Here is a 22,985-nt window from a genome sequence, read left to right as displayed (position 1 = left end):
TCCAGCTCTACACCTTGGCCTGCTGTGTTCATCCAGCTCTACACCTTTGTTATCATAGGAGCAGGAAGGCTGACGTTTCAGGCCTGAGAGTCTAGGCCAGAAACGTCGGTCTTTAACAAAGTTGTGTTGATTTTCATTTATTAACTAATTCTTTCCCAAATGCCTACTAATTTTATTCTGCGTTGTTATTTCTGAGTGTTGCTGAACAAAGAGACCTTGGAGTCCACGTTCATTATTCCTTAAAGGTGAAGTTGCAGGTCGATAGGATAGTGAAGAAAGGGTTTGGTATGCTTGCCTTTATTGATCATTGCATTGAGTATAGGAGTTGGGAGGTCATGTTGCAGCTGTACTGGACATTGGTTAGGTCACTATTGGATTACTGCTTGTAATTCTGGCCTCTCTGTTACAGGAAGGATGTTGTGAAACTTGAAAGGGTTCAGAAAAGATTTACAAGGATTTTGCCAGGGTTGGAGAGGGAAAGGCTGAATAGACTGGGGCTATTTTTCCTGGAGCATCGGAGGCCGAGGGGCGACTGTATACAGGTTAGTAAAATCATGAGGGGCATAAACAGGGTAAATAGAAAAGTTCTTTTCCCCAGAGTGGGGAGTCCAAAACTGCAGGGTATAGGTTTAAGGTAAGAGGGGAAAGATTTAAAAGGGACCTAGGGGGAAACTTTTTCACACAGTGGGTGATGTGTGTATGGAATGAGCTGTCAGAGGATGTGGAGGAGGCTGGTACAATTACAATATTTAAAGGCATCTGGAAGGGTACATGAATAGGAAGGGTTTAGAGGGATATGGGACTAGACTTTTTAGGATGTCTGGTTGGCATGGATGAGTTAGACCAAAGAGTTTGTTTCTGTGCTGTATATCTCTATGACTCTAACTCTTAGAGTTTTACCACTGCCAATATTAAGCTGTGTGACCTGTTAGTTACAGGATCCACCCCTCTTCCTTTGTAAAATGGGTTTGGTAACCGACCAAACCTTATGATCTCCTGTTTCCACATCTGTATCCAAGGAGAACTGGAAGATTGTGACCAGAGCTTTTGTCATTTCCACTTTTTTCTTGGTAAACTATGATACCATCTGGGCTGGATGACTTTTCTATTTTGTGCATTGACATAGATTTCTTTGATCCAATAGATCATTATTATTGCATTGGCAACATCCTCTTTGGTGGAGAATAGAAGCAAAATACACCTTCAGTCCTTCAATCATGCCTTTCTGTCTCATTAAGAAAATCACACTTTTAGTTCCCAATTGGCTTCAATCTTCTTTTGACTAATCTTTTACGCATCTGTTTATAAGTCTTTGTGTTCCCTTTTACATTAGTTACTACTTATTTGGTCTGTGGTGGTTGAAAAATGGTCAGCAGTGGAAAAATAGTCTTTAATGCTTCTTTGAAAGAAGTTCAATCTGTGCATTGAGAGCTCCTTCGAAACCTCCCTCTCATTTTTTAGTGGTAGTTTGAAGCTAATATTTTCGCCTTTGCTTTTTGAGGTCAGAAAAACAGCAAAGCACTGTGCATGTGTGTGTCATGCCATTTGGAATGGGATTGACAACTTAATGCTGGCTAGCGTATTAATCATTCCTAATCCATTGTAACATTAACTCTTAATTTTATGCACACAGAAAAACAAGATGTTCATGTGTTTTTGCTGAACAATCAGAAGAACGGTGGGATACTAGATTTGATGTTGAAATATTTAAAAGCGCTTGGTCAGAAATTCTTGGCAAAATGGCCACCTGGATTGGCAGAGGTAGTACTCTCAATCTACAACAGCTGGAGAAAACACTGCAGTAGCCTACCTAATCCAATCCTCAGAGAGTGCAGCAACCAGCACATCAAGGTACTGCCATAAAGCTAAATTATCTTTTTTTTTCAGTTGTCTTTCCTTTTTGTAAAACAGTGCTCCCTCTTTTTCTCTCTGCATCTTCTAAGTATGTAGACTTTTTCTGAGTATGGATCCATAGATGTTGGCACCTTGGAAGGAAATGCTGCTTTACCCTCTTGGTTAGAAAGCTTTGTTATGATGTGGAATTGGATTGATCCAGCCATGGAACAATCTTCAAGATGTGTATTATTCAAAACAGGAAGCTGTTCTTTGGGACGATGGCGTTTAGCAAGCTTCTTCCTGAAAAATGGCGTCCTGAACGCACTTGAATCATGATTAGCCTCATGTTGAGGTTAAGTTAGAATTGGCTTTGTTATCACGTGTACTCAAATGACTACACTGAAAAGTATACAATTTGCCGCTTACGGTGCTATTTTGGGTACAAAGGTCCCTACGTACAGCTTTTTCGGTTATAGTCCTTGGAAAAAGAGAGAAGTAAAAAAAGTTCAGCCTTGCAGATTTAGGAAAAAATTATAAAATGGAGGGGAAAAAAGTTCAGAACAACGGTCTCCCGACCTGGACCATATTGGTACTTAGCCTCCAGTTGGCTTTGGCGAGAAGATCCAAGCTCTTTCTACTTGGCGCCTGCTTGACATTGAGGTCAAACTTACCCTCATACAGACTAACTAATTCAAAGGTGACCAAACAGTCCCTCGTGTCTGTGCAGAATAATAAAAATACTTTATGGCTCCATTTATGGTAGTTTTGGTGAGTGGGGTTGGTGGGAATAGTCTCTGACCTGGCAATGCCTTTCAGCTGATGTACTGCCATAAAGAGTTAGGTAGCAAGATGATGGGAAAGAGTGAATTTTAATCTCTTGAATATCAGTTTTATTATCAACCTCCTATAATTTTACTAAAAATTTATTGTCAGACGTAAAATTCCTGGAAGTCCCTTCCTAGTAGCACTCTGGAACTGCATACAACTGCAGTGGTTCAAGAAGGCAGCTCACCATTTTCTCAAGGGAAGCTAGGAATGGGACATTAAATTCTGGCCCAGGCAGCAGAGTACGCAGTCTGTGAATGAATACAAAAAAAACCCTTGACCTTTACACAAGTACACGCCTTATGTTGGTTAGTGCTTGAAAAAAATTGTTTAAATTGGTGTGATATAGTAGTCCTATATCAGGAAAGGAATTCATCTCTCATAACTAAAATGCCTGGAATATGGTAAAGAAAACCATATAAAAGTTAGGAGCTATGGGAAAAGGAATAGATTTTATTCTTTTGTAAATACCTTTCCTTTCTAATGGTGTGTTATTATAAAAGTTTACTTTTTCTCACGTTGTATTACAAGTACATTATCAGTTATTTGGACATCCATTCATTAAGAACATTATTTAACACTTTTAGATTTGAATTGATGTAAAATAACACTTGAAATCCTTATCTGGTGGGTCTTGCATAACTTGTATATTTTGGGGAGCAGTAGATCTTGCGGGTTGATTAAGTTACAGGTTTCAGGTGAAATTTTAATACTCTGTATTAATAAAAAGGGACAGTGAAGGTCTGGTATAGCCCAGGATACTCTGTGTATGGGATTTAGCCTTCTAGGTGAGGAGAATGTAAAACTACTGAAGCAGAGTTCTGAATGCAGCAGGAAAAATGTATTTTTCTGGTTTATTTTGATTTTATTTTTAGCCCCTGTATAAAGTCTGTCAAAGTTTGAAAATCACTGCTCTGGGTAGGTGCTCACTCACCTTTGAGTTTTCTTACACACTGAAGACTGTGTCTCACACTGTATTAAGATTTCATAGGTGCCACTTATCCTCCAGTACCTCACCCATTCTTCTGTAATCAGCTTGGACAGTGAATGCCAGTAGTTTATGGGATCTTGGTGGCAACCACAGCTAATCTGTCCTTGATTATAATGCAGTTCAGTAACTGCCTTAACTTTTAATTAGGAATATCTTCATTTGATAGCAACTATGATCCCAAGCTCTATCTTTCTGACACCTGCTGAAAAGGAATAAAGTTGGAATAATAACGTTTGGAAAAGTACTTTGTGTGATGGAACGTGTTTTTCTGAGGATAGTTAGCTTCAGACAAATGGAATGCACAATTGAAATTGTCTTTTTAGTTGAACATTTGCAAAAATAACTATCCTGCTTGTTCAGTTCTCAGTTGGTATTTCACTCTCCTTAGAATATTAAGGCTCACTGTACTTCTGAATGCTCAGAATACTTTGTTCTCATTTCTTCAGGACATGATGGTGATGTGCTTAGTGTGCATGGAACTACAGCTTGATCAGTGGCTTCTGACAAAGTCCAAAAGTACCACAGGTAAGAAGCACTTACTTCAAATGTGCAGTGTTTTTCTGAAGACAAACAGTTGTTTCTTGTCAACTATTGAATTTTACTTGTTTTAGTGTCACTTCAAATTATCTTTGTGCTTTCATTCATTCCAATCAATAAAACTACTGTCCAAAATGGCCACCTTTTTAATCAGACATGAATCTCTTTAGCATGTATGTGAAAACTTGACCAATTAGTGTAACTTGGCCACCTGCATCGCAAAACAGTCGTTTAGCCAACTGAGCCAGAACCAATGACTAAATGAGTAAAGTTCAAGTTTGTGCAATGTTGCTCCATGGCAGTCATGATTGTTTATATTTGTGTCTGCACTTTAGTGGTAAATCCTTGGGATATTCAAAAGATATGCCAGGTGCCATAAAAATGCTGCATCTTCAAATGAACTTCAAGGCAACAGGTTTTTTGGCACTGTCAAAAGAACTGCTGGTGAACCATCTACTTAGCAGAAATGTCAGCTATGTGGTGTTCCCTTTAACCGAGAAGCTGCAGGTTTCTTACGCTTTCTCCATCCTTATCCCCAAGCAAAAAGGAGGATTCTTAAGAAAAATGTAATGTGTACTACTGCAACATATCTTGAAAACTGGCAGGTTGCATCCCTTAAGGGGTCTGAACAGGTTTGAACTTTACATTGCATAAGTTGATGTTAGTCCCTTCAAACACTAAATTGTTAATAACTTTAAGGATCATTTCATTGCATGCTTTTAAGAAAAAAGCTGCCAATGCTTCCGATATGTAATAAAAACCAGGCACAATTTTTAAAAAAAACAAGTCAATCTGTATGTATAAACTGAAAAGACTTTATTTTTGAACTCTCTGGTCTGAGCCTTTCATCAGAATTGAACATGAAAAATTAAGGCAATATTTCAAAGAAATCAAAAGACGTTTAAGTGAAAGATTGGAGGAACCCAATGGGCCAGGCAGCCTGACAGGAGCAGGAATGTTGACATTGTGGGTTGGGACCCTGAAGAAAGGTCCCCAACCCAAAACATCAGCTTTCCTGCTCCTCTGATGCTGCCTGGCTTGCTGTGTTCCTCCGGCTCCACACTATGTTATCTCTGACTCCAGCTTCTGCAGTTCTTGCTATCTCTAAGAGAAAGGTTGTGTATGTTAAATAGAATGTGAGGGGTTTTTGTCAAGGTATTAGGGGTATAGGCCAGGAGAAACACTATTTCCATAAGTTAGGGAGTCTAGGACCAGGGCGGCCACTCCAGAAATTAGAGCCACATCTTTTTGGCGTAAAATTAGGGCCACATCTTTTTGGCGTAAAATTAGGAGACCCTTCTACCCACGCAGGACATTTGAACAGTGGAACTCTCTGCTGCAAATAGCAATTGATCGTACATCAGTTGTTCATTACAAATCTGAAATTGGAGTGCAAAGCCGTGAGGCCAGGGAGGGAGGCTAGTGTTTAATCTTCTGGTAACAAGGTGTAGAGTTGGATGAAGACAGCAGGCCAAGCAGCATCAGAGGAGCAGGAAGGCTGACGTTTCACCAATCTTTTCCCTGGCTGTTTTGGAGCAATTCTAAATGAGTGGCTAATTAGGCTGCACCCATCATACGAAGTGAGGATTTAAAGGGACCTCACAGCTGGTAACACTTAACTGGAGATGTGTTGCAGTTATTATTGGCTGGGTGCTTGCGACCCCAGAATCCTGTCTCTCAGCCCCTCTTGGGTTCTCGACCCACAGTTTGGGAAGCCCTGTAAAAAAACAAAGTTACCTCCCTGCTTTTTTTTATAATAATTTTCTAAAATTAAATAAAACTTTTATTTGTGCCATATTAGTTTACATTACTATGTTTAATGATTTACATATCTCTACTCAAATTCTTTTTCTCTTCTGCAACATTTATTTTCTTTTCTTCTAAGAATAAGTAATCTTATTCCTCCTAATATACTTTGCTATATAAAATTTAGTTTGAAACACTAGCTCATTTTCATGCTCATCTTTTAGTCCTTCATGTATCAGTTATATCCCCCTAATTTTGTATCATCTTCAAATTTTGCTATCATACATAATGATGTGGACTCAGAAACTACAGGTATGTGATGAATAGCGATGATTTCAGACCTGATCCCTGTGGGACAACACTTGTCTGTTTTGAGAAATGTCCCTTGTCTCCAATAACTGTGTTTTTGTGTAATAGGCATTTAGCAAACCATCCTGTTCCAAGCTGGTCACACTTGTTATGAATCTGTCACGTTATTGACGCTTCAATCTGACCCCCCCCCCCACCACACCATAACATTCAGCTGACTCTAACTAGGTTGTGTATTCTGTTCTGTGTCTGCTTATCTGTTGATTCCAGCGTATTTGTGGTTTGATTTAGTTTCCCTCTTTTACATGCTGGCTTCCAGTTGTTTTTAATTGGCAACCCCTCCTTAGCTGATGTAATGGTCACAAGAATTCTCGTGCAAAATCTTAACTATTAATCCCGTTTAGTTTAAATTAATATTTTTACCCCTTTTCATCAAAAAAATCATTGTCTGCATTACTGATTGCAGTGTTCTTGTTGAGTGTAACCTATGTGAAATATTTAAAATAGGCCCCATAATTTTGATTAGGAAGGCTTTCTGCTGGTGGCACTTAGGAAAATCACTTCTCACTTACACGTGTAGAGGGAAACTACCTTCTGTGTGCATTTAATCTGTTTGGTTTCTTTTTTCCAGTTTCCCCTCGAAAATGTTCTTCCAGCAACATGGTGGCACAGTTAGGACCTGACTTTCCAGGCAGCCATTATTTAGGAGATCTGATTCAATTGGCCTTCACTTCCTCACAGAAGGACCTCTTTGAGAATGACTGGCTGGTTTTTGTGGTTCAAGTTTACTGGTTGAAAGCCAGATTTATGGCATTGCAGGTTTGTATTTGTGTTGATGTTGCTTGAATGAGAGTATCAATTCCTAATACTTAAATAATTTGCCAACTGTTGTATACTGCTTCCAATCTGAGGCAGAAATACCATGCTGGCTGTTATTGATTAATCAATGTATTCTACATGATCACTAATTTCATCTCAAATTATGAATTCTGGATAATAATGTTTGAATTTGTATTTTGCAGGTTGAGGTGACCAAACTCTTTGACCATATAATTTTGTGTTGAATGTTAACTATTGTAACGGTCATTTCTTATGCTGCTATGGAATCAATCTGATAAATATGCCACTTAGCTTTAGCTTGAATGCCAAGTTCTGATTGTGGTATTTATCAACATCTTATGGTGGATAGCTTATATGTCTAGAAAATCACGATGATGGGTTATTGCTAATGGTGTGGCATTTGTCCTATCAATTCGTGCAAGGTTGTAAATTGTGGTGCAAAGGAGAAATTCTGCAATGCAAAATGCCTTTTTCCTTTGAACACAGACTTCTGGACTTGGTAGCCTGAATTGTTATCCATATTGGGAAATGCAGTGCTTTTCTCCTTTCATGCTATCAGAGTTATAATTGTGATCTGGGGGTAGTAGGACCCTCTACAGATGCTGGAGAATCTGAGATAACAAGGTGTGGAGCTGGATGAACACAGCAGGCCAAACAGCATCAGAGGCACAGGAAAGCTGACGTTTCGGGTCTGGACCCTTCTTCAGAAAAAAGGGTCCTTCTTGTTATCTGCCTTGTTATCTATAATTGTGATCTGTTGGATCAGATATTGTGCAGACCAGTAGTAGCGTACAACTTCCTACAATATATCTGTGAGTGTGTATCTAATTGCTATGAATAATTTTAAATTGAGGAGGAGTGTGCTATGAAATTGTACCTCCTCAGAACTGAGTTAATTTGCAGCCTTTATTGAGGGTAGTGAATGATTAGTTCGAATAGAGTCATGCATATGAGGGTATAAACTCTTGTGCCTTTTCTCCCCATCTGCTGGTAATATGTTTCAATATATTTTTTCACAGGGTGATATGGAGCAAGCTCTGGAGAGCTATGATATCTGCACTAGTTTGTTTTGCAGTTCATTAGGAATTAAAGTGGGCAGCAGGAATAGTGATGGTTTTACTATCAGACTACCAAATCTACATGTGGATTCTGCCATATCATTGGAGGAGGTACAGACATTTTAATATTTTAAGTGAAAATATTAAGTAACAAAAGCAGGAAAAAATTCCTTGCTTTCTATGCATTTGATGAAGTAACAGTATGCCTCACTACTTCATTGTCTATGTGCTATCTTATACTTCTCCCTGCCAAGACAATAGATATTCCTTTCAGCCTGTGCCAGACTATAAACATTATTATTGCCATTCATTGAGATATCTGTTTGGCATTCAATGGCCTGGGCTGATTTCTCTAACTGCCCTTTTCACCCAGCCATCCCCAACAGATTTTGCTCAGTTGGATATATAAGTGAAACTGTTAATACAAACAGTTTCTTTTTATTTCTGAACAGATTTGCAAAGAAGAACAAAAAAAACCAACTCAATCCAGCAGAGCATAAATATACATTTTTATTAATTGATATAATCTTATGCATCATCTTCCCTTGTCAATATTCATGCAGATTCATGGGAAGACCAAACACTAAAGCAAAGCATTTGGAGATTAACTTCTGCCTCAGCGACCTCATTTAATTCTGAGTATGAGCCTCTACTTGGAATTCTTCAATTTGACAGCATCAGGTTTTTCACTTGACCACAGTCAACTCCCAGAATTTGCCTGTCTCAGGCTATCATTATAGAGTCATGGAGTTGTACAACACGGAAAATGACCCTTCGGTCCAACTTGTTCATGCTAATCAGATATCCTAAATTAATCTAGTCCCATTTACCAGCATTTGGCCCATATCTCTCAACCCTTCCTATTCACGTACTCATCCGAATACCGTTTTAACTGTCCAAAACACATCTCTGCCCAAACTCCTTTGACTCTCACCATCCACTGTGGCACAGCCCTATATCTATTCATTAACTGTATGGAGCGCATTTAACAATCCAATTCCGGAATCTAACTGACTCAAAAGCAAATTACTATGGATGGTGAAAATCTGAAATATAATCAGAAAATAGTGGAAGAACTCAGTATCTGCAAAGAGGAGAGACAGAATTTTAAGGGCCTGGCAGAGATTGGGTTGTGCTTTGTTGCACATTGTGATTCTACATCCACATTTCATAACTCTGTCTTAACATGCTAGTTGTTCTCCTGTACCATAAATCATGGGAGATGACGGCAGAACTTTTAAAATCTGCTTCCGTAATCTTCAGCAATGCTAAATGGAAAATTTTTACCATTGAAATATTTTTACCTACTAAGATTTAGTAGTCTATAAAATGTGCAGTATTTTTTATTGCAATATTTGCAGGATCTTATAGTCTGAACCTTGTGTCTCCTTCACTGGTCCTCCTGCAACTTCTCATGTGTTTAAAAGTACTGTGTTTGCTTTTCTTCTTTGCCAGATTGATAAAAAACTCAAATCACTGGAGAGGTGCCAGTCTCTTGAGGAGGTTCAGCGCCTGTATGAAATGGGTGAATATGACCAAGTTGTGAAGCTGCTGCGACCCACATTAACCCTTGGTACGATTGGCAGAACAAAACCCCTGGAGTTTGTTGCATCCATCCCTGAACGGCCTGCTCAGCTTCTCCTGTTGCAGGTAATCCTAATATTTCACCAGTAACATTTTGAATGTATTTATGTTAGATGGTCAGCAAGCAGGTCATTGCTTAGCATTTCTGTCCAAGCTATCATCACTGTAAACCCATTTTACGAATTTGTATCCAGCCTCTTTTTTTTCTCACTGCTACCCAATATATAGTATAGATCTGTACCAGTTTAGCCCTGGACAGAAGATAGACTTTTGTGTGCATTTGGGAACTAGCCTTTGCAGAGAAATTGGCCCTGTCTGGGTCTTAGTTCAAGTGCTGCAGAGTCCTGTTAGATCATGAAGTTTTGGATAAATTTTGAATCTGAGAATGGAACAAGTCATTTATGTGGATCAGCACAGTTTTCACTGAGTTCCATGCTGACAACATGGTGGCAGTACACTTTTTTTGTTCAGTATTCTGGATGTAACTTTTAGAGCTGATATTATACAATAATTACAGAAACAAATTGATATGTGGAATTAACACTGTACTGTAGAGCTATACTGATTTTTTCATTCAAGCAGTTTATCGACCCTTCTTGCTTGAGTACTCGTACTTTAATGTGTATTGCTATTTGCATTCATACTAACTGTAGATGATCAAATCAGGATGGAAAAATTCCCTTTCCTGCCCACAAAGAACTGAGTCTAGATTTGATCAATGACTTCTAAAACTTTCTGTCACTTTTTGTCAGGACTCCCTGCTCAAGCTAAAAGATTACAGGCAGTGTTTGGAGTGTTCTGAAGTTGCGCTAAATGAAGCCATTCAACAGATGAATAATGTATCATCCACATCCTCTAAGGAAGAATGGGTTTCAACAGTGACTCAGCTGTTGACTGGAATTGATTATTCCTTATCTGGCGATAACAGTATCCTGGAAGAGCAGTGTGTGAATCCTTGTTTTGTCAGATTCGCCAACAATCTCATCCAGGTAAGGAGGTGCACCACATTCAACATGGCATTCTACAATCATATCATCAATTAGAAGCTTATCTTAACACAGTGTAGGCCAAAGTATGATACGTATACACATGGTAGTTTACTTCATAGTTCTGTTGCTTTTGAAAGAAAAGGAAAAAGGCAGAAGGATAACCAAAATGTATCAGTTGCTTAGGTTGGCCAATAAGCAGCCACTGCAGTGCGGTACAGAGTGCCGCACTGTCTGCGGTTGCAGGTGAGACTCAAGTAGAGTCCCCAGTCTACCTGCTCACGTGGATGGTGCTGTATTGGAGACAATTAAGAGTTATTCCCCATATCCTGGTTAACTTTTCTCCCTGAATCACCATAAAAAGATCAATTACCTGGTCATTGTTATTTTGTTGTTTGTGGGAGTTTGCTGTGTGTAAATTGGTTGTCTCATTTTTGACATGACTGTAATTGCATCTCATTTTAAATAAAACTTAACTGATTACGCAGCAGTTTGAGATTTAAAAATGCCATATAAATGTATTTTTTTTAGTGTGAGGGTGTGCAGTGATCTGGGAGGAACCCTTTGTTAACTCAGTGCAAGGTTAGGAATTTAGTGCAAGACGCAGTTACTGCAGGGTTGGGGAGATCTAGCATTAGAGCTCGAGGAGCCTGCACATTTGACCAGCTAGCAAGAGGTACTTGCTACCTGTGTGTTTGAGAAAAAAGACTTCAGGATGGATGAGCAAAGCCATTGAAGTTGAGGGAATGAAAAGAGATGTGGTAATAATGCGGATAGTATGGTCAGGGGAACAAGTAAGTTTTTACGCAGGTGACCTCTGAAGGTTGTGTTGACTGCCAATAGTTGTGGTTAAGGACTAAAATAAAACAAAGAACTGCAGATACTGGAAATCTGAAACTAAAACAGAAATTGCTGGAAAAACTCTGTTCAGAAGAAGTGTCACTGGACTCGAAGTGTTAACTCTGTTTTCTCTCCACAGATGCTGCCAAACCTGCTGAGTTTCTCCAGCAATTTGTCTTTGTGTCATGTTCAAGCATTTCTCGTAGGATTGGAAATGGAGTAGGAAAGTTGAATCCAATTCTCGTGGTCCACTTAGAAAACTTCATCCCATGCATTAATAAGTTTACAATACATAACTCGGTGATATTCTGCAATTGGGGTGGTGGGGAGTGGGGATCGGGGGATGAAGATGGGATGGTGGTGGTGGTGGTGGTGGTGGTGTTGTTGGTGTTGGTGGGGAAGGAGGAGCGAGTAAGGTCCAAAGTAAAATACAGAGCCTCAAAGGTGGTAGACATAGAAATAGAATCCCTACACTGTGGAAACAGGCCCTTCGGCCCAATAAGTCCACACCGAACCTCAGAGCATCCCACCCTCCTGTAATCCACCTAATCTACACATTCCTGAACACTAAAGGCAATTTAGCATGGTCAATTCACCTAACCTGCACATTTTTGAACTGTGGGAGGAAACCAGAGCACCTGGAGGAAACCCACGCAGACATGGGGAGAATGTGCAAAGTCCACACAGACAGTCATCCGAGAGTGGAATCTAACCTGAGCTGCTGGTGCTGTGAGGCAGCAGTGCTAATCACTGAGCCACTCTGGATTATTAACTGAGTCATAAAGCCATTGCCACAAGGTTACAGACTGGAGAATAAATGCATAGCTCGAAGAGTGATGCTAGAACTCGAGTTTTGATTTATGGTACGCTGCTGACAGTGCTCAGGAAAGAGAGAGCCCTTTTCTTGGAACATTGTCAACTTAAACCAGGCTTGAGCCCAATGTCCTGGCAAATCATGTAACTCGGCTTTAGGTGAAGGGAGACTTGTAAGTCTAAAGAGAACAGTTGAGGCAATAGAACAGAGTCATATTGGGGGTAAAAGCAAATAGGTGGGACAGGAAAGGATAGAGTCTAATTGTAATTATGCATTAGCGAGTATGGTCATGTGAAGAATAATAATTAAAAATAAGTTCTTTGTCTGAATGTGCAAAACATCTGCAATACATGCTGCAAGTGGCATTGAGTAGTTTAGATCTAATTGCTGTGATGGCGATGCAGTTATGAACAAGTTTGGGCAATAAATATTCCAGGGTAGATAAATTTTGAAAACTCAGAATAGAAAAAGATGGAGAGGAAGGATAGCCTTAATAGTTAAGAATGACGCAAGAACCTGAGTTGGCTCAGAGATCATAAAATAGAATCATTTTAGGTTGAGATCAGGATTAGTGATAGTCAGAACACACTGGTGGAGGTAGATTATAAGACAAAACATTAAAGAATAAATTATTGGAGCTTGTAACAAAGGAAATTTAACAGTTGTAGGAGACTTTTATTGTACAAATAGGCCAATCAAATTAACAAAGGTGGTCTGCAATATGAATTTGTAGAATACTTTTGTGACAATTTACTGGAGCAATATATTTTGGAAACAACATGGGGATAAAGGTATTTTAAATCCAGCATTGTGAAATAACTTGGGGTTAATTGGTAGTCTCATTGTAAAAGATTTACTAGACAATAGAGATTGTAATACAATAGAATTCCATGTTAAATTTGAAAGTAACGTACTCCAATCCAAAGCAAGAATCTTAAATATATACAAAGCTGATTGTACGTGTAGAGGTAAGGAGTTGGCTAAGGTTGATTAGACACGTAGGCAAAATGGTATGGTTTTAAATAAACAGTCAGAGCAAGTCAAAACATTCAACAAAAATGTATTCAATTGAAAAGCAAGAACTGAGAGAGAAAGACCCATCCTTGCCTTATGAAGGAGGTCAAGGCTAGATTAGGTTAAAAATAAGAGACATAGACTTGCAACTATTCTTTGCAAATTTGAGGATTTGTAGCATTTTAGAAACCTACAAAGGACCACCGAAACATTGATAACAAGGGGGGAGAAAAACCTGAATCTAAATTAGCTAGAGATATAAAAACAACTTGTAAAAAGGAAATGAGTAGCTAAAGTAAACATTTGTCCCTTAGAAGCAGGGGAAAAAATAAATTATCATGTGAAATGAGGAAATGGTAGACATTGTCCAAGCATTTTGTTTGTGTGCATAGTAGAGACACAGGTTATATACCAGAAATAGATGATAACCTGTAGAGTCAGAAGGGTCAGGAAATTAAGGGGATATCAGCAGAAACTCCAAGCACTAAAGCTGATAAATCTGCAGGGCCTGATGGCCTACATCCTAAGGTTTAAAAGAGAGAACCCAAGTATGTTATGCCTGCATTACCCTCATCTCTCACTTCTAGGCCATAAGACCACAAGATATAGGAGCAGAATTGGGACATTCGGCCCATTGAATCTGCTCGACCATTCGATCATAGCTGATATGTTTCTCAACCCCAATATCTTGCCTTCTCCCATAACCCTTGTTCCCCTTACTAATCTTGCTATTAATTCAAATAACGCAGTGACATTGGTTAAGCAACACCTTCCCTCTAGAAGTTACTATGACTACCCTTCATTGTATTTTTAATTTCCAGGTGTTTCTCTATTACATGCTTAAAAAAAGATTCCATTGTCAGTCTTCTCTATGATGGTAAACAAATTGGTCTATAGTTTCCTGAACTTGTTCCCCCTTTCATTTTTAACTATTAAAATCTTATTACCTGCCCCTCAGTCTTATGGATATTCCCTATCCTTCCAATGAATGTATCTACAATCCATGTATGTTATTTATGTGAATACATTTGCATATTATTTGTATAGACTCTGCCACTTCCTTCTTAACTTGAGTAAGTACAGTTGCAAAAGGTTAACAAGAAAAGAAACCCATCAATTATCTCCTGTGTTTCTTTCTGAAATGCCTTTTTCAAGGAGAGATAATAAAAATGCAATGTTACGTCCATTGTGTTAACCTGTCTAGATGTTATGGTGTATTCATCTCTCTGGGTAATACTGAGGTAAAGTAACTAATAACTGGTTTTGATATTTACTGTTTTTATAAGTTTATTATATGTACCCATTAGTCACCCTATCTTTTATACAGCCTACTGGTTATTGTGATGCAGGTTTCCAATGTAGTATTACCTGGAAACTTGGATTGTAAAGTTGAAGTAAATGGGTTTCTGGTCTTTAGTTCTGTGGAGGTGACTTGTCTTTTTTAAGTGCCAGAAAACGCTTTATAAGCATTGGGTCAAAACAGCATACCAAAAAGTCATGTGATTTAAACTCAATGAACAAACAAACCACTTGATGGGCTAATAGCTGAAGTGTTTACTAAATACTAAATTGACCATAGTGTTCAGGGATATGTAAGTTAGATGGATTAGCCATGGGAAATGCAAGGTTACAGGGATCCGCTAGGGTTATATGTCTGGGTGGGATGATGTTTGGAGAGTTGGTGTGGACTTGTTGGGCGGAATGGCCTGTTTCCACACTGTAGGGATTCTATGAAATTTAAGATATACCTCTAAAGAGACAGGTGGAGGAGGAGCTGCAAACAGATCTAGATCAGAGATAACATCCATAAAAGATCCATATCAGCAGAAGGGTAATAAGTTTTGGTAGTTTCCAGGCCATTGGAACTGAAAATAAATCTTGAGCTGTTTTAGTAATCTATTTTCTTTGAGTTCACTGAAGAAAGGTCAGTGGGTTGGTCTGTGTATCTCTGAAGGAAAGAAACTTATCTGTTACGCCAAGTTTTACTCTGGAATTTGATTTGTCCAGTATTACCAGCAGTTGAAATTATTAACACTGACAAACAGCAAATTATTTCTGTTTAAAATTCCTGTAAAAGTTTGAAAAAAATCCTTGTGTCTCTGTGTTGTAGATCATTGACTGTAGCATGGGGGTGTCTGAAGATTCCAAAGAGCCGACTGTGTCATCAGTGCTGCCTTGGATCACCTTGTACAGGATCATAAAGCATGAGGAGGAGGAGTTTGACACTCTTCGCCGCCAGCATTGTAAAAGTGAAGACTCTGGTCAGTGTTGCTCTCTGGTTTGGGGATAAAAGAAATTCAGTGCAGTATTTTGCAATGTTTAGGCGTGCTAATAATATTATTCTGTTTTATCTTCCAAGTGCTGTCGGCTTTTAAAAGAAGTGGTGAACTGTTTTGTATATTGAGCTATGTTTCAGTGTTGTTTGTTTAAGGAAACTATACAAGCATTGAAGGCACTGCTTTAACTTGCTGGCAGTGTTCTATGGTGAATACAGATGATATGCAGTGCTATTTGTCCCCAGATACAGATACACCAATGTGGTTGATTTCTCTGCCTGTTGGTTTCTTGTTGACTTTCAGGAAAATCTGCTTCCTTAAATTTGAGATTTCCCATGGGTTTTTCTTAGCATCCTCACCCATCGCTAATGCTTATTAATGTGTGGCTTGACAAATGTTGACTACATATAGTTCAGGAGCAGGAGCCAGTGAGGTCAAATAAAATGGGAATAGACCATTTAGCCAGTCAAGCCTGCATCACCGTTCAGTACAATTTATGGCTGATCATTGACTTCAATGCCTTTTTCCATACATTATCCTCATGTATACATTTTGCATATTAGTATTGAGAATTATGTCAGTTTATTCTTCTCCTTGCCTGACAAAACCCTATCAACCTGTTTTGAAATTTTCAACTGGACCCCAGTGCTCTCAGTCTTTTGTTTTAGAGTTCCTGGTTTCCACTAATATGGCAAGAACATGTGTGACATCAACCATAAAACACCTTGCCCTAAATTTATAAGATTATCTTCTTGTCTGGTCTTCCACCAGCAAAAAATATTCCCTCTATTTATTGTATCCTTTCACAAACTTCTTTATCAAATTACTCTTTAACCCCCTATACTCCAGAGAATACAAACTTTGTGTCTGTGTTACCTTTTTTAATAATTGCATTGTTTGGATACATCAGAACTGCTCACTCCATGTCACCATCACCTTCCTGAGGTGTGGACTCCAATGCTAAACTCAGTGCTCTGGATAGAGTCTAGCTAGAACATTATCTAACTATAGCATCACTTCAGCACTTTAGGTCCAGTCCCTGGGTATGTGTGTGTATACACTAATTTTTAGTGATTGATTCATGGGTCTCTTTACAGCAAATTTCTCCTCTGCACACCTGTTCTTTTCAAGTTCTGAGCTTCTCAACATTTAGAAAATACTTCTGGCCTATTTTTCCTGGACCCAAAGTAGAAGACCTCCCACTTGTCCTCATTGGACTCCATAGCTCTTGGACAAGTGGCGTGGTGTGGGTCGGGCTACAAGGAGCAAAATTTTGCATGGTCTGGAGTTTATGAAAGGAGAAAAAGGATGGGATGGAGCTCATAAAGAATTGTAGTTCAGTTTGGAGGGGATGAGGGCATGGGCATATGGTGGGAACAATGTTATCCAAGAACATTTCTGTTTCTGTTAACACTTCTGTATTTTGTAGATTCTGAAACTCCAATGCTGCCTTCCTCTCTGATGTTGCTTAACACAGCGCATGAGTATCTGGGGCGAAGATCCTGGTGCTGTAATTCTGATGGAGCGTTACTTAAGTTCTATGTAAGTTACCTTGTTTAGAACATGCCACGACCCTGATAGGAAGAGTGCGCCGAAAATCAGGCCTCGCTATTCCATGTGTCACCACAAATGTCAGATGTGACCAATTTAATTGCAGGGATCATTAGTTTGCTTGACTATGACCATTAACTAAAATAAAAGACAAAGCAAAAAAATTATTAATTATAGTAAACTTATGGTTCAACATGTGGCAAAATGGATGATTAATTGGCAAGCCTAAATTATGCCGTCTTTAAATTCAAACTTGAACACATTTATTCACAAATAGGACAGACATGACAGATGAGAATAACAGTTGTTAAAGAGTATGGTGGGTCGAAAATACTGGGAAAATGGAATCAAATCTTTGGATTGAGTCTAAATCGCAAGGGAAAATAAGGTGACAATATCACGTTCCCTACTGTGGTGATCCTCAATTCGGTAGTTGGTCAGTAGGTCTTGGCTGGAGTTAAAAGTTTTTCCCTTTCTGCGGAACATTTTAGTTTTATTCCATTTCTGCTCAGATGGAGGGTATGAGCTGGCTTGCTTACAGGCCTTTGGAGATCTTGAGTGTAACCTGCAACGTGGTATCATTGCCAGAAACCAAGAGATCTGTTTAAAAATCACCTTGTTTACCTTATGATTTAGAATCTTGATCCACAGACCTATTTTTTCTTTTGGTATATTTTCTACCTATGATATTCCTAAACAATGGTTTACCTCATCTGTCCTGTTCATCCCCTTTGTGAGTGAATTTGTCTAATTTGCAATCTTGTCTCAGATTTGCAGTAAAATTGTTACTTCCTTAAATCTTGCAGAGCTGCTTGTTTGCTTTTTTTCGACCCAAACTTTAAACTGAGTTTGGAATAGACCAGTTGGGTGGAGTGGCCTTATTTATACAATGGGTTTTAATATGTTACTAGGTTTACTGTTGAGAAATATGCTTTTCTTACTAGGTTCGAGTGCTTCAGAAGGAACTGTCTGCATCAAGACCTGAAGATGCCCACCCCTTTAAAGAAGAGCTGGAGACTGCCCTTGAGCAGTGCTTTTACTGTTTATATGCCTATCCTAGCAAGAAGAGTAAGGCCAGGTATCTGGAAGAGCACTCTGCTCAGCAGGTATGTAGTTATGAACACACTTCATGTTACAAGCTAGGTAAAGCAAGATGTTTTATCATGGAGAAAACAGTACCAGAAAACTTTGCACTGAGCTGTGAAATTAGTCCATGAGTACTGATTATCCTGGAATAGCTTTCCAAATGTCCACAATGTGTCAAAAAGCCTCTTCCTGCATCTTAACAACTCTGCATTCTGTCTGTGGTGTGTTTGGTGAATACAAGTCAATTACTTTTAAGTTAATAATGAATTGGAGAGAAGAATGTTATATTTTTGTTAAAGTTCATATATATAGGCCATAGTGAGTTTCATAGAATCCCTATAGTGTGGCAGTAGGCCATACAGCCCATCGAATCCACACCGACTCCCCAAAGAGTATCCCACCCAGACACCCCCCTTCCTGGTAACCCTGCATTTCCTGTGGCTAATTCACCTAGCCTGCACATCCCCAGACACTATGAGAAATTTAGCGTGGCCACTCCATCTAACCTGCACATCTTTGGACTGTGGGAGGAAAGTGGAGCACCGGGAGGAAACCCACACAGACACGGGAGAATGTGCAAACTCCACACAGACAGTGGCCCGAGGGTGGAATTGAGCCCGGGTCCCTGGCGCTGTGTGGCAACAGTACTAACACTGAGCCACTGGGTTTATGGCTGAACACTTAAGGATTTAACAGTATAAACAAGGAGTATTGAAACTGATACCTGTGTTATATGCAACCTTGAAACTATTCTCCATTCTTTTTGCACTTGGATTTGTTAGCAGTCTATCCATGTGGGTAAAATTTAAATTTGAAAGTTGGAAAAAGGCTTTTTTTTTTAAGTCCTGTTCATGAAAGCATCCTAGATCTGTTGTTATCAACAACTTGAGGTACCTGAAAATGAATGAAAAGACTGATTTTGGTTGCAAGTGACTGCCAAGGCTTATGGGTTCCATGAAATTGGGGATCAAAGCCTTTGGCCCTCACAATAACTAGCTGCAATCCTCCACTCTTTGAATCATTACCCTTGGCGACACCAAGCAGGAGCCAGACAGTTCTCCACAGGGACAGTTATGTTGTATTTCTCTACCTTCCTTCCTGGTGGATGTTCTTCAAACAATGTCTGGTGGCTTAACATTAATGATCATTTCTCCCCCTCTGTTTGAATTATAGGTGGAGCTTGGTTGGAGTGATGCAGAATTTATGTTTGACTATTTCAAGCCCAAGAATTACCCAGAATTTGACAGCTACAAGACCAGCACTGTGTCTGCAGATCTGGCAAACCTTTTGAAGAAGATTGCTGCGATAGATCGAGATGAGGATAACCTACCTCTCTCAATAGAGAGCGTAACAGCCTATATTGAAGGATCTGTTGACATGGTAATGGCAGTACTGCTTTCAGTGGAATTGTCAAAGGTTAAATTTCAGAGTTTCAAGTAAACAGTTTCTTATTAAAATGAGAAATTACATAATCTGATATGTACAAATTACACCATGTTATGCATTACTGAGCTAAACGATTTGAGAATATAAAGATTTTGATTTCTGAACTGTCAGCTGACCTAGAGCAGAGTAATTGTATGCTCCTCTTTATATCTGGGTTAGAGAAGGATGGGTCAACTGGCTACTGCTCTTGACTGTTACAGTTGCCCACACTGTACAAAATAAAAGAGAATCTAAGATTAAGTTCAGTAAGACGTATTCCCTGGTCAAGTAGCATGTGTGTAAACAGAGTTTCACAGTGACATTAGGTTTATGTGTGATTCCTATACCAATGCTTCTAAAATTTGGTATTTCATTTTTATCAACTTTTTCTTCCAACACTATCTGATTGACCAAGCATTTCTGCTCAGTCGCCTAAATGTTTATGCTGTAATATATGGTTTCTATTCTGTATTTTTCCTTGTATTTACCACCTCACATTTATCTGCTTTTGACAGCAGATGAAATTTATCAGCCCAATTCAAACAATCTCCTCCAAGTTCCAAGATATTGAATGCCCATTTCACAGTTCATTAGCCTTATTTTCTGAAAATCGTATATGTTTTGAATACTAATTGCTAGAGACACCACTGTTATTGCAGCCTGAAAAATACAATAATCATTTGCCTTTTGTGCTTCACTCAACTTCCTGTCTATGCTGTCATTTTCCCTTTAAAAGTTGTGTTTTAGTTTAGTTGGAAAATTTATTCTATTTTCTCTTCACATTGGCAACTTTCTAATCTTGCACGTTTCTCTTTGCTGTGCTTCGTATCATGGCTCTGTTGTTTTGTTTAACGTTTTGCAACAATTGGACTTTCACAAGGAGTGTAGAGGTGTCTTTCTCTTTCAGCTGGATAGGATCCTTAATTTTTATTGAACATTTTAAATCTCTGTAAAGAACTATGAATAGAAGACAGATATTGGAAATCTGACCATTTTTATCCAAGTCAAATCCCAAACTAAGTACCTTTTATGTGGGGCATGGGCAAGGATAAAGATCCCCGTGACAACTGCAATATTCTGTTCACACAGTAGTGCTTTGAATGAGTCGCAGTTTGTAGCTACATTTTGGTAGTTTACATTTCCAGTTTTATTTGGTTACATTCATGTTTCGGTCTCTGCATGTGAATGCCATTCTATTTGGTGAAACTGACAGTTTCGAGTCTGTTTTAAAGCAGATCTGATATGGTTTCTTTCTGCATTTAATTCATAGGTGCCTGCCCTCCCTGATGGAGCAGATTCTGAACTTCCTCTTGTTAATGAGTTGTATTACCTTCTGGCTGATTATCATTTCAAGAACAAAGAGCAGGCTAAAGCTATAAAATTCTATATGCATGACATCTGTGTCTGTCCAGCAAGGTATGATTTGCTAATTACATTGGTATTAGATGAAAATCAACTGTGATTGATTACATTGTGGGATTCTCAGTGTTGGACAGGTCATTAGTGTGTGCTGGATTTGGCTGAGTACCTGTCACTCCATATGGTGTATTTATGGTAAGAGTTAAGCTGAGTTTAAATGGCTCTGGAAAAGTTTTGTAATGCAGTAAAATGAAAAGGATAGTTTACTGTTAGCAATAGTTGGTTTGAAACATCTGCTCATGATATTGGAGATGTTCAGTGCCTGTTCTATTCTTGAAAGCTGGTCGGTGAAGGATAGAACTGAGCCAATCATTATGTAAATAAATGCAAGTATATAGTAACCTCTGAATGGAACCAACACAGTTTCAGTATGTATCTGTTTATAGGAGGCTGAAATGAATCCTTATTTAATTCCTACACCAGCATTAAATTAAGCAGAGTAATGTACTCTGAAAGGCTCTTGTGGCACGGTGGTAGTGTCCTCTTATTGTGTGGCCAGAGGTTTTTTGAATTTCATGGAACCAATGAGCCTTGGAAGTCACTTGCAACCAAAATCAGTCTTTTCGCACATTCTGAAGTTCCATCAGCTCCCCGAGATTTGACATAACTGAAACAACTCCACAAAGGCTGGTATCCTGTCACCAAGTCACCCTTTATTTATGCTTGGAAAGTCCTTGACACTGATCCAGCTCTCTTAGAGCCAGCTCTCAGTGAACAGGATGTCTGAAGCTCCTGTTTATATTTGTCAGTGAGGGCTCCCTGACTGGACCAAATTTAACAGCCCCCATCAGGGAACTCTTATTTTATGAAGTCATGCTGCCATGGTTACAATCACTACAATAACCTGTTTGAACAGGTTGAATAAAAATACGTACAATCAGCAGTGCCCTTATTAGAGGAAAAACTTCTTCCTTAAAGTGGTTAGAATGTGAAACTTGCTATGATATGGAGCGTTGAAGGCAAATAACATAGCTAGCTTTGCACCAAACATATTTCTAAGTATGTAAGGGAGAAAGGAATAGAAGGATATGTTTGGGTGAGAAGATGGAAAGAGGTACTTTGCTATGCCCACATCTCTTCAACATATAGACAATTATTAGAATTGAACTGCTACATACACTGAGTGGCAGGTACTCCCTTGATGGACCATTGAATAGATTTAGGCCCAGAAACAGTGAAGGACTAGAGACAGTTTGCCAGGATAGGATGGTGTATGGCATGGAGGGTCACCTGCAGGAGATGGTGTTTCGATCCATCTACTGCCTTTGTCCTTTTTGGCGGCGGAAGTTACAGATATCAAAGGTATTATAGTACAAGGGGACTTGTGCCTTATAACTAGCGGAAAGTGTTTGGGGAATTAGGTGAGTTACTCACTGCAGACTACTCCTTCTTTGCCCTGCTGTTGTAGCTATAGTATTTATAGGGTTACTCCAGTTATGTTTCTGATCCATATTAAACCCCGCCATATTGATGATGGATGAATTCAGTGATTCCAATGCTGTTGAATTTTAAGGGCTTAAAGTTGGATTCTTTCTTGCCGTTGGCCATTTTGTGGCACTTCTGTAACATGAAGGTTCACTTGCCACTTAACAGTCTGAAGCTGAATGTTAGAACATAAGAACTAGGAGCAGGAGTAGGTCGTCCAGCCCTACTGGAACATGGGTATGGACTATTTCAGTATCTCAGGAGTTGCAATGAAGAAGGGTCTAGGCCCGAAACATCAGCCTCCCTGCTCCTCTGATGCTGCTTGGCCTGTTGTGTTCATCCAGCTCTACACCTTGTATATCACAGCAGTTACCATCTCATTTTTAGGTGATTGATGAATCATTGAAAATAGTTGGACCTAGG

At 39.1% G+C, this 22,985-nt stretch overlaps 1 protein-coding gene across 3 annotated transcripts in view; it reads left to right on the top strand.

The window, feature by feature from the left end:
• Window positions 1-22,985, top strand: part of cabin1 (calcineurin binding protein 1) — a 404,357-nt gene that overhangs the window by 37,509 nt on the left and 343,863 nt on the right. For all 3 annotated transcript variants that reach the window (XM_048611391.1, XM_048611392.1, XM_048611390.1), the window contains exons 11-21: window positions 1,634-1,851; window positions 4,099-4,177; window positions 6,876-7,063; window positions 8,104-8,253; window positions 9,598-9,792; window positions 10,479-10,715; window positions 15,491-15,641; window positions 17,086-17,198; window positions 18,152-18,313; window positions 19,467-19,673; window positions 20,989-21,134. In XM_048611391.1, the coding sequence (XP_048467348.1) occupies window positions 1,634-1,851; window positions 4,099-4,177; window positions 6,876-7,063; window positions 8,104-8,253; window positions 9,598-9,792; window positions 10,479-10,715; window positions 15,491-15,641; window positions 17,086-17,198; window positions 18,152-18,313; window positions 19,467-19,673; window positions 20,989-21,134 (1,846 nt within the window). The remainder of the gene's footprint in view (window positions 1-1,633; window positions 1,852-4,098; window positions 4,178-6,875; window positions 7,064-8,103; window positions 8,254-9,597; window positions 9,793-10,478; window positions 10,716-15,490; window positions 15,642-17,085; window positions 17,199-18,151; window positions 18,314-19,466; window positions 19,674-20,988; window positions 21,135-22,985) is intronic.

Source organism: Rhincodon typus, chromosome 24 (genome assembly GCF_021869965.1).
Source record: "Rhincodon typus isolate 14 chromosome 24, sRhiTyp1.1, whole genome shotgun sequence".
Taxonomy (NCBI): domain Eukaryota; kingdom Metazoa; phylum Chordata; class Chondrichthyes; order Orectolobiformes; family Rhincodontidae; genus Rhincodon; species Rhincodon typus.
The sequence above is the reverse complement of the archived record's forward strand: the minus strand, read 5'-3'. Positions and strand labels throughout refer to the sequence as shown.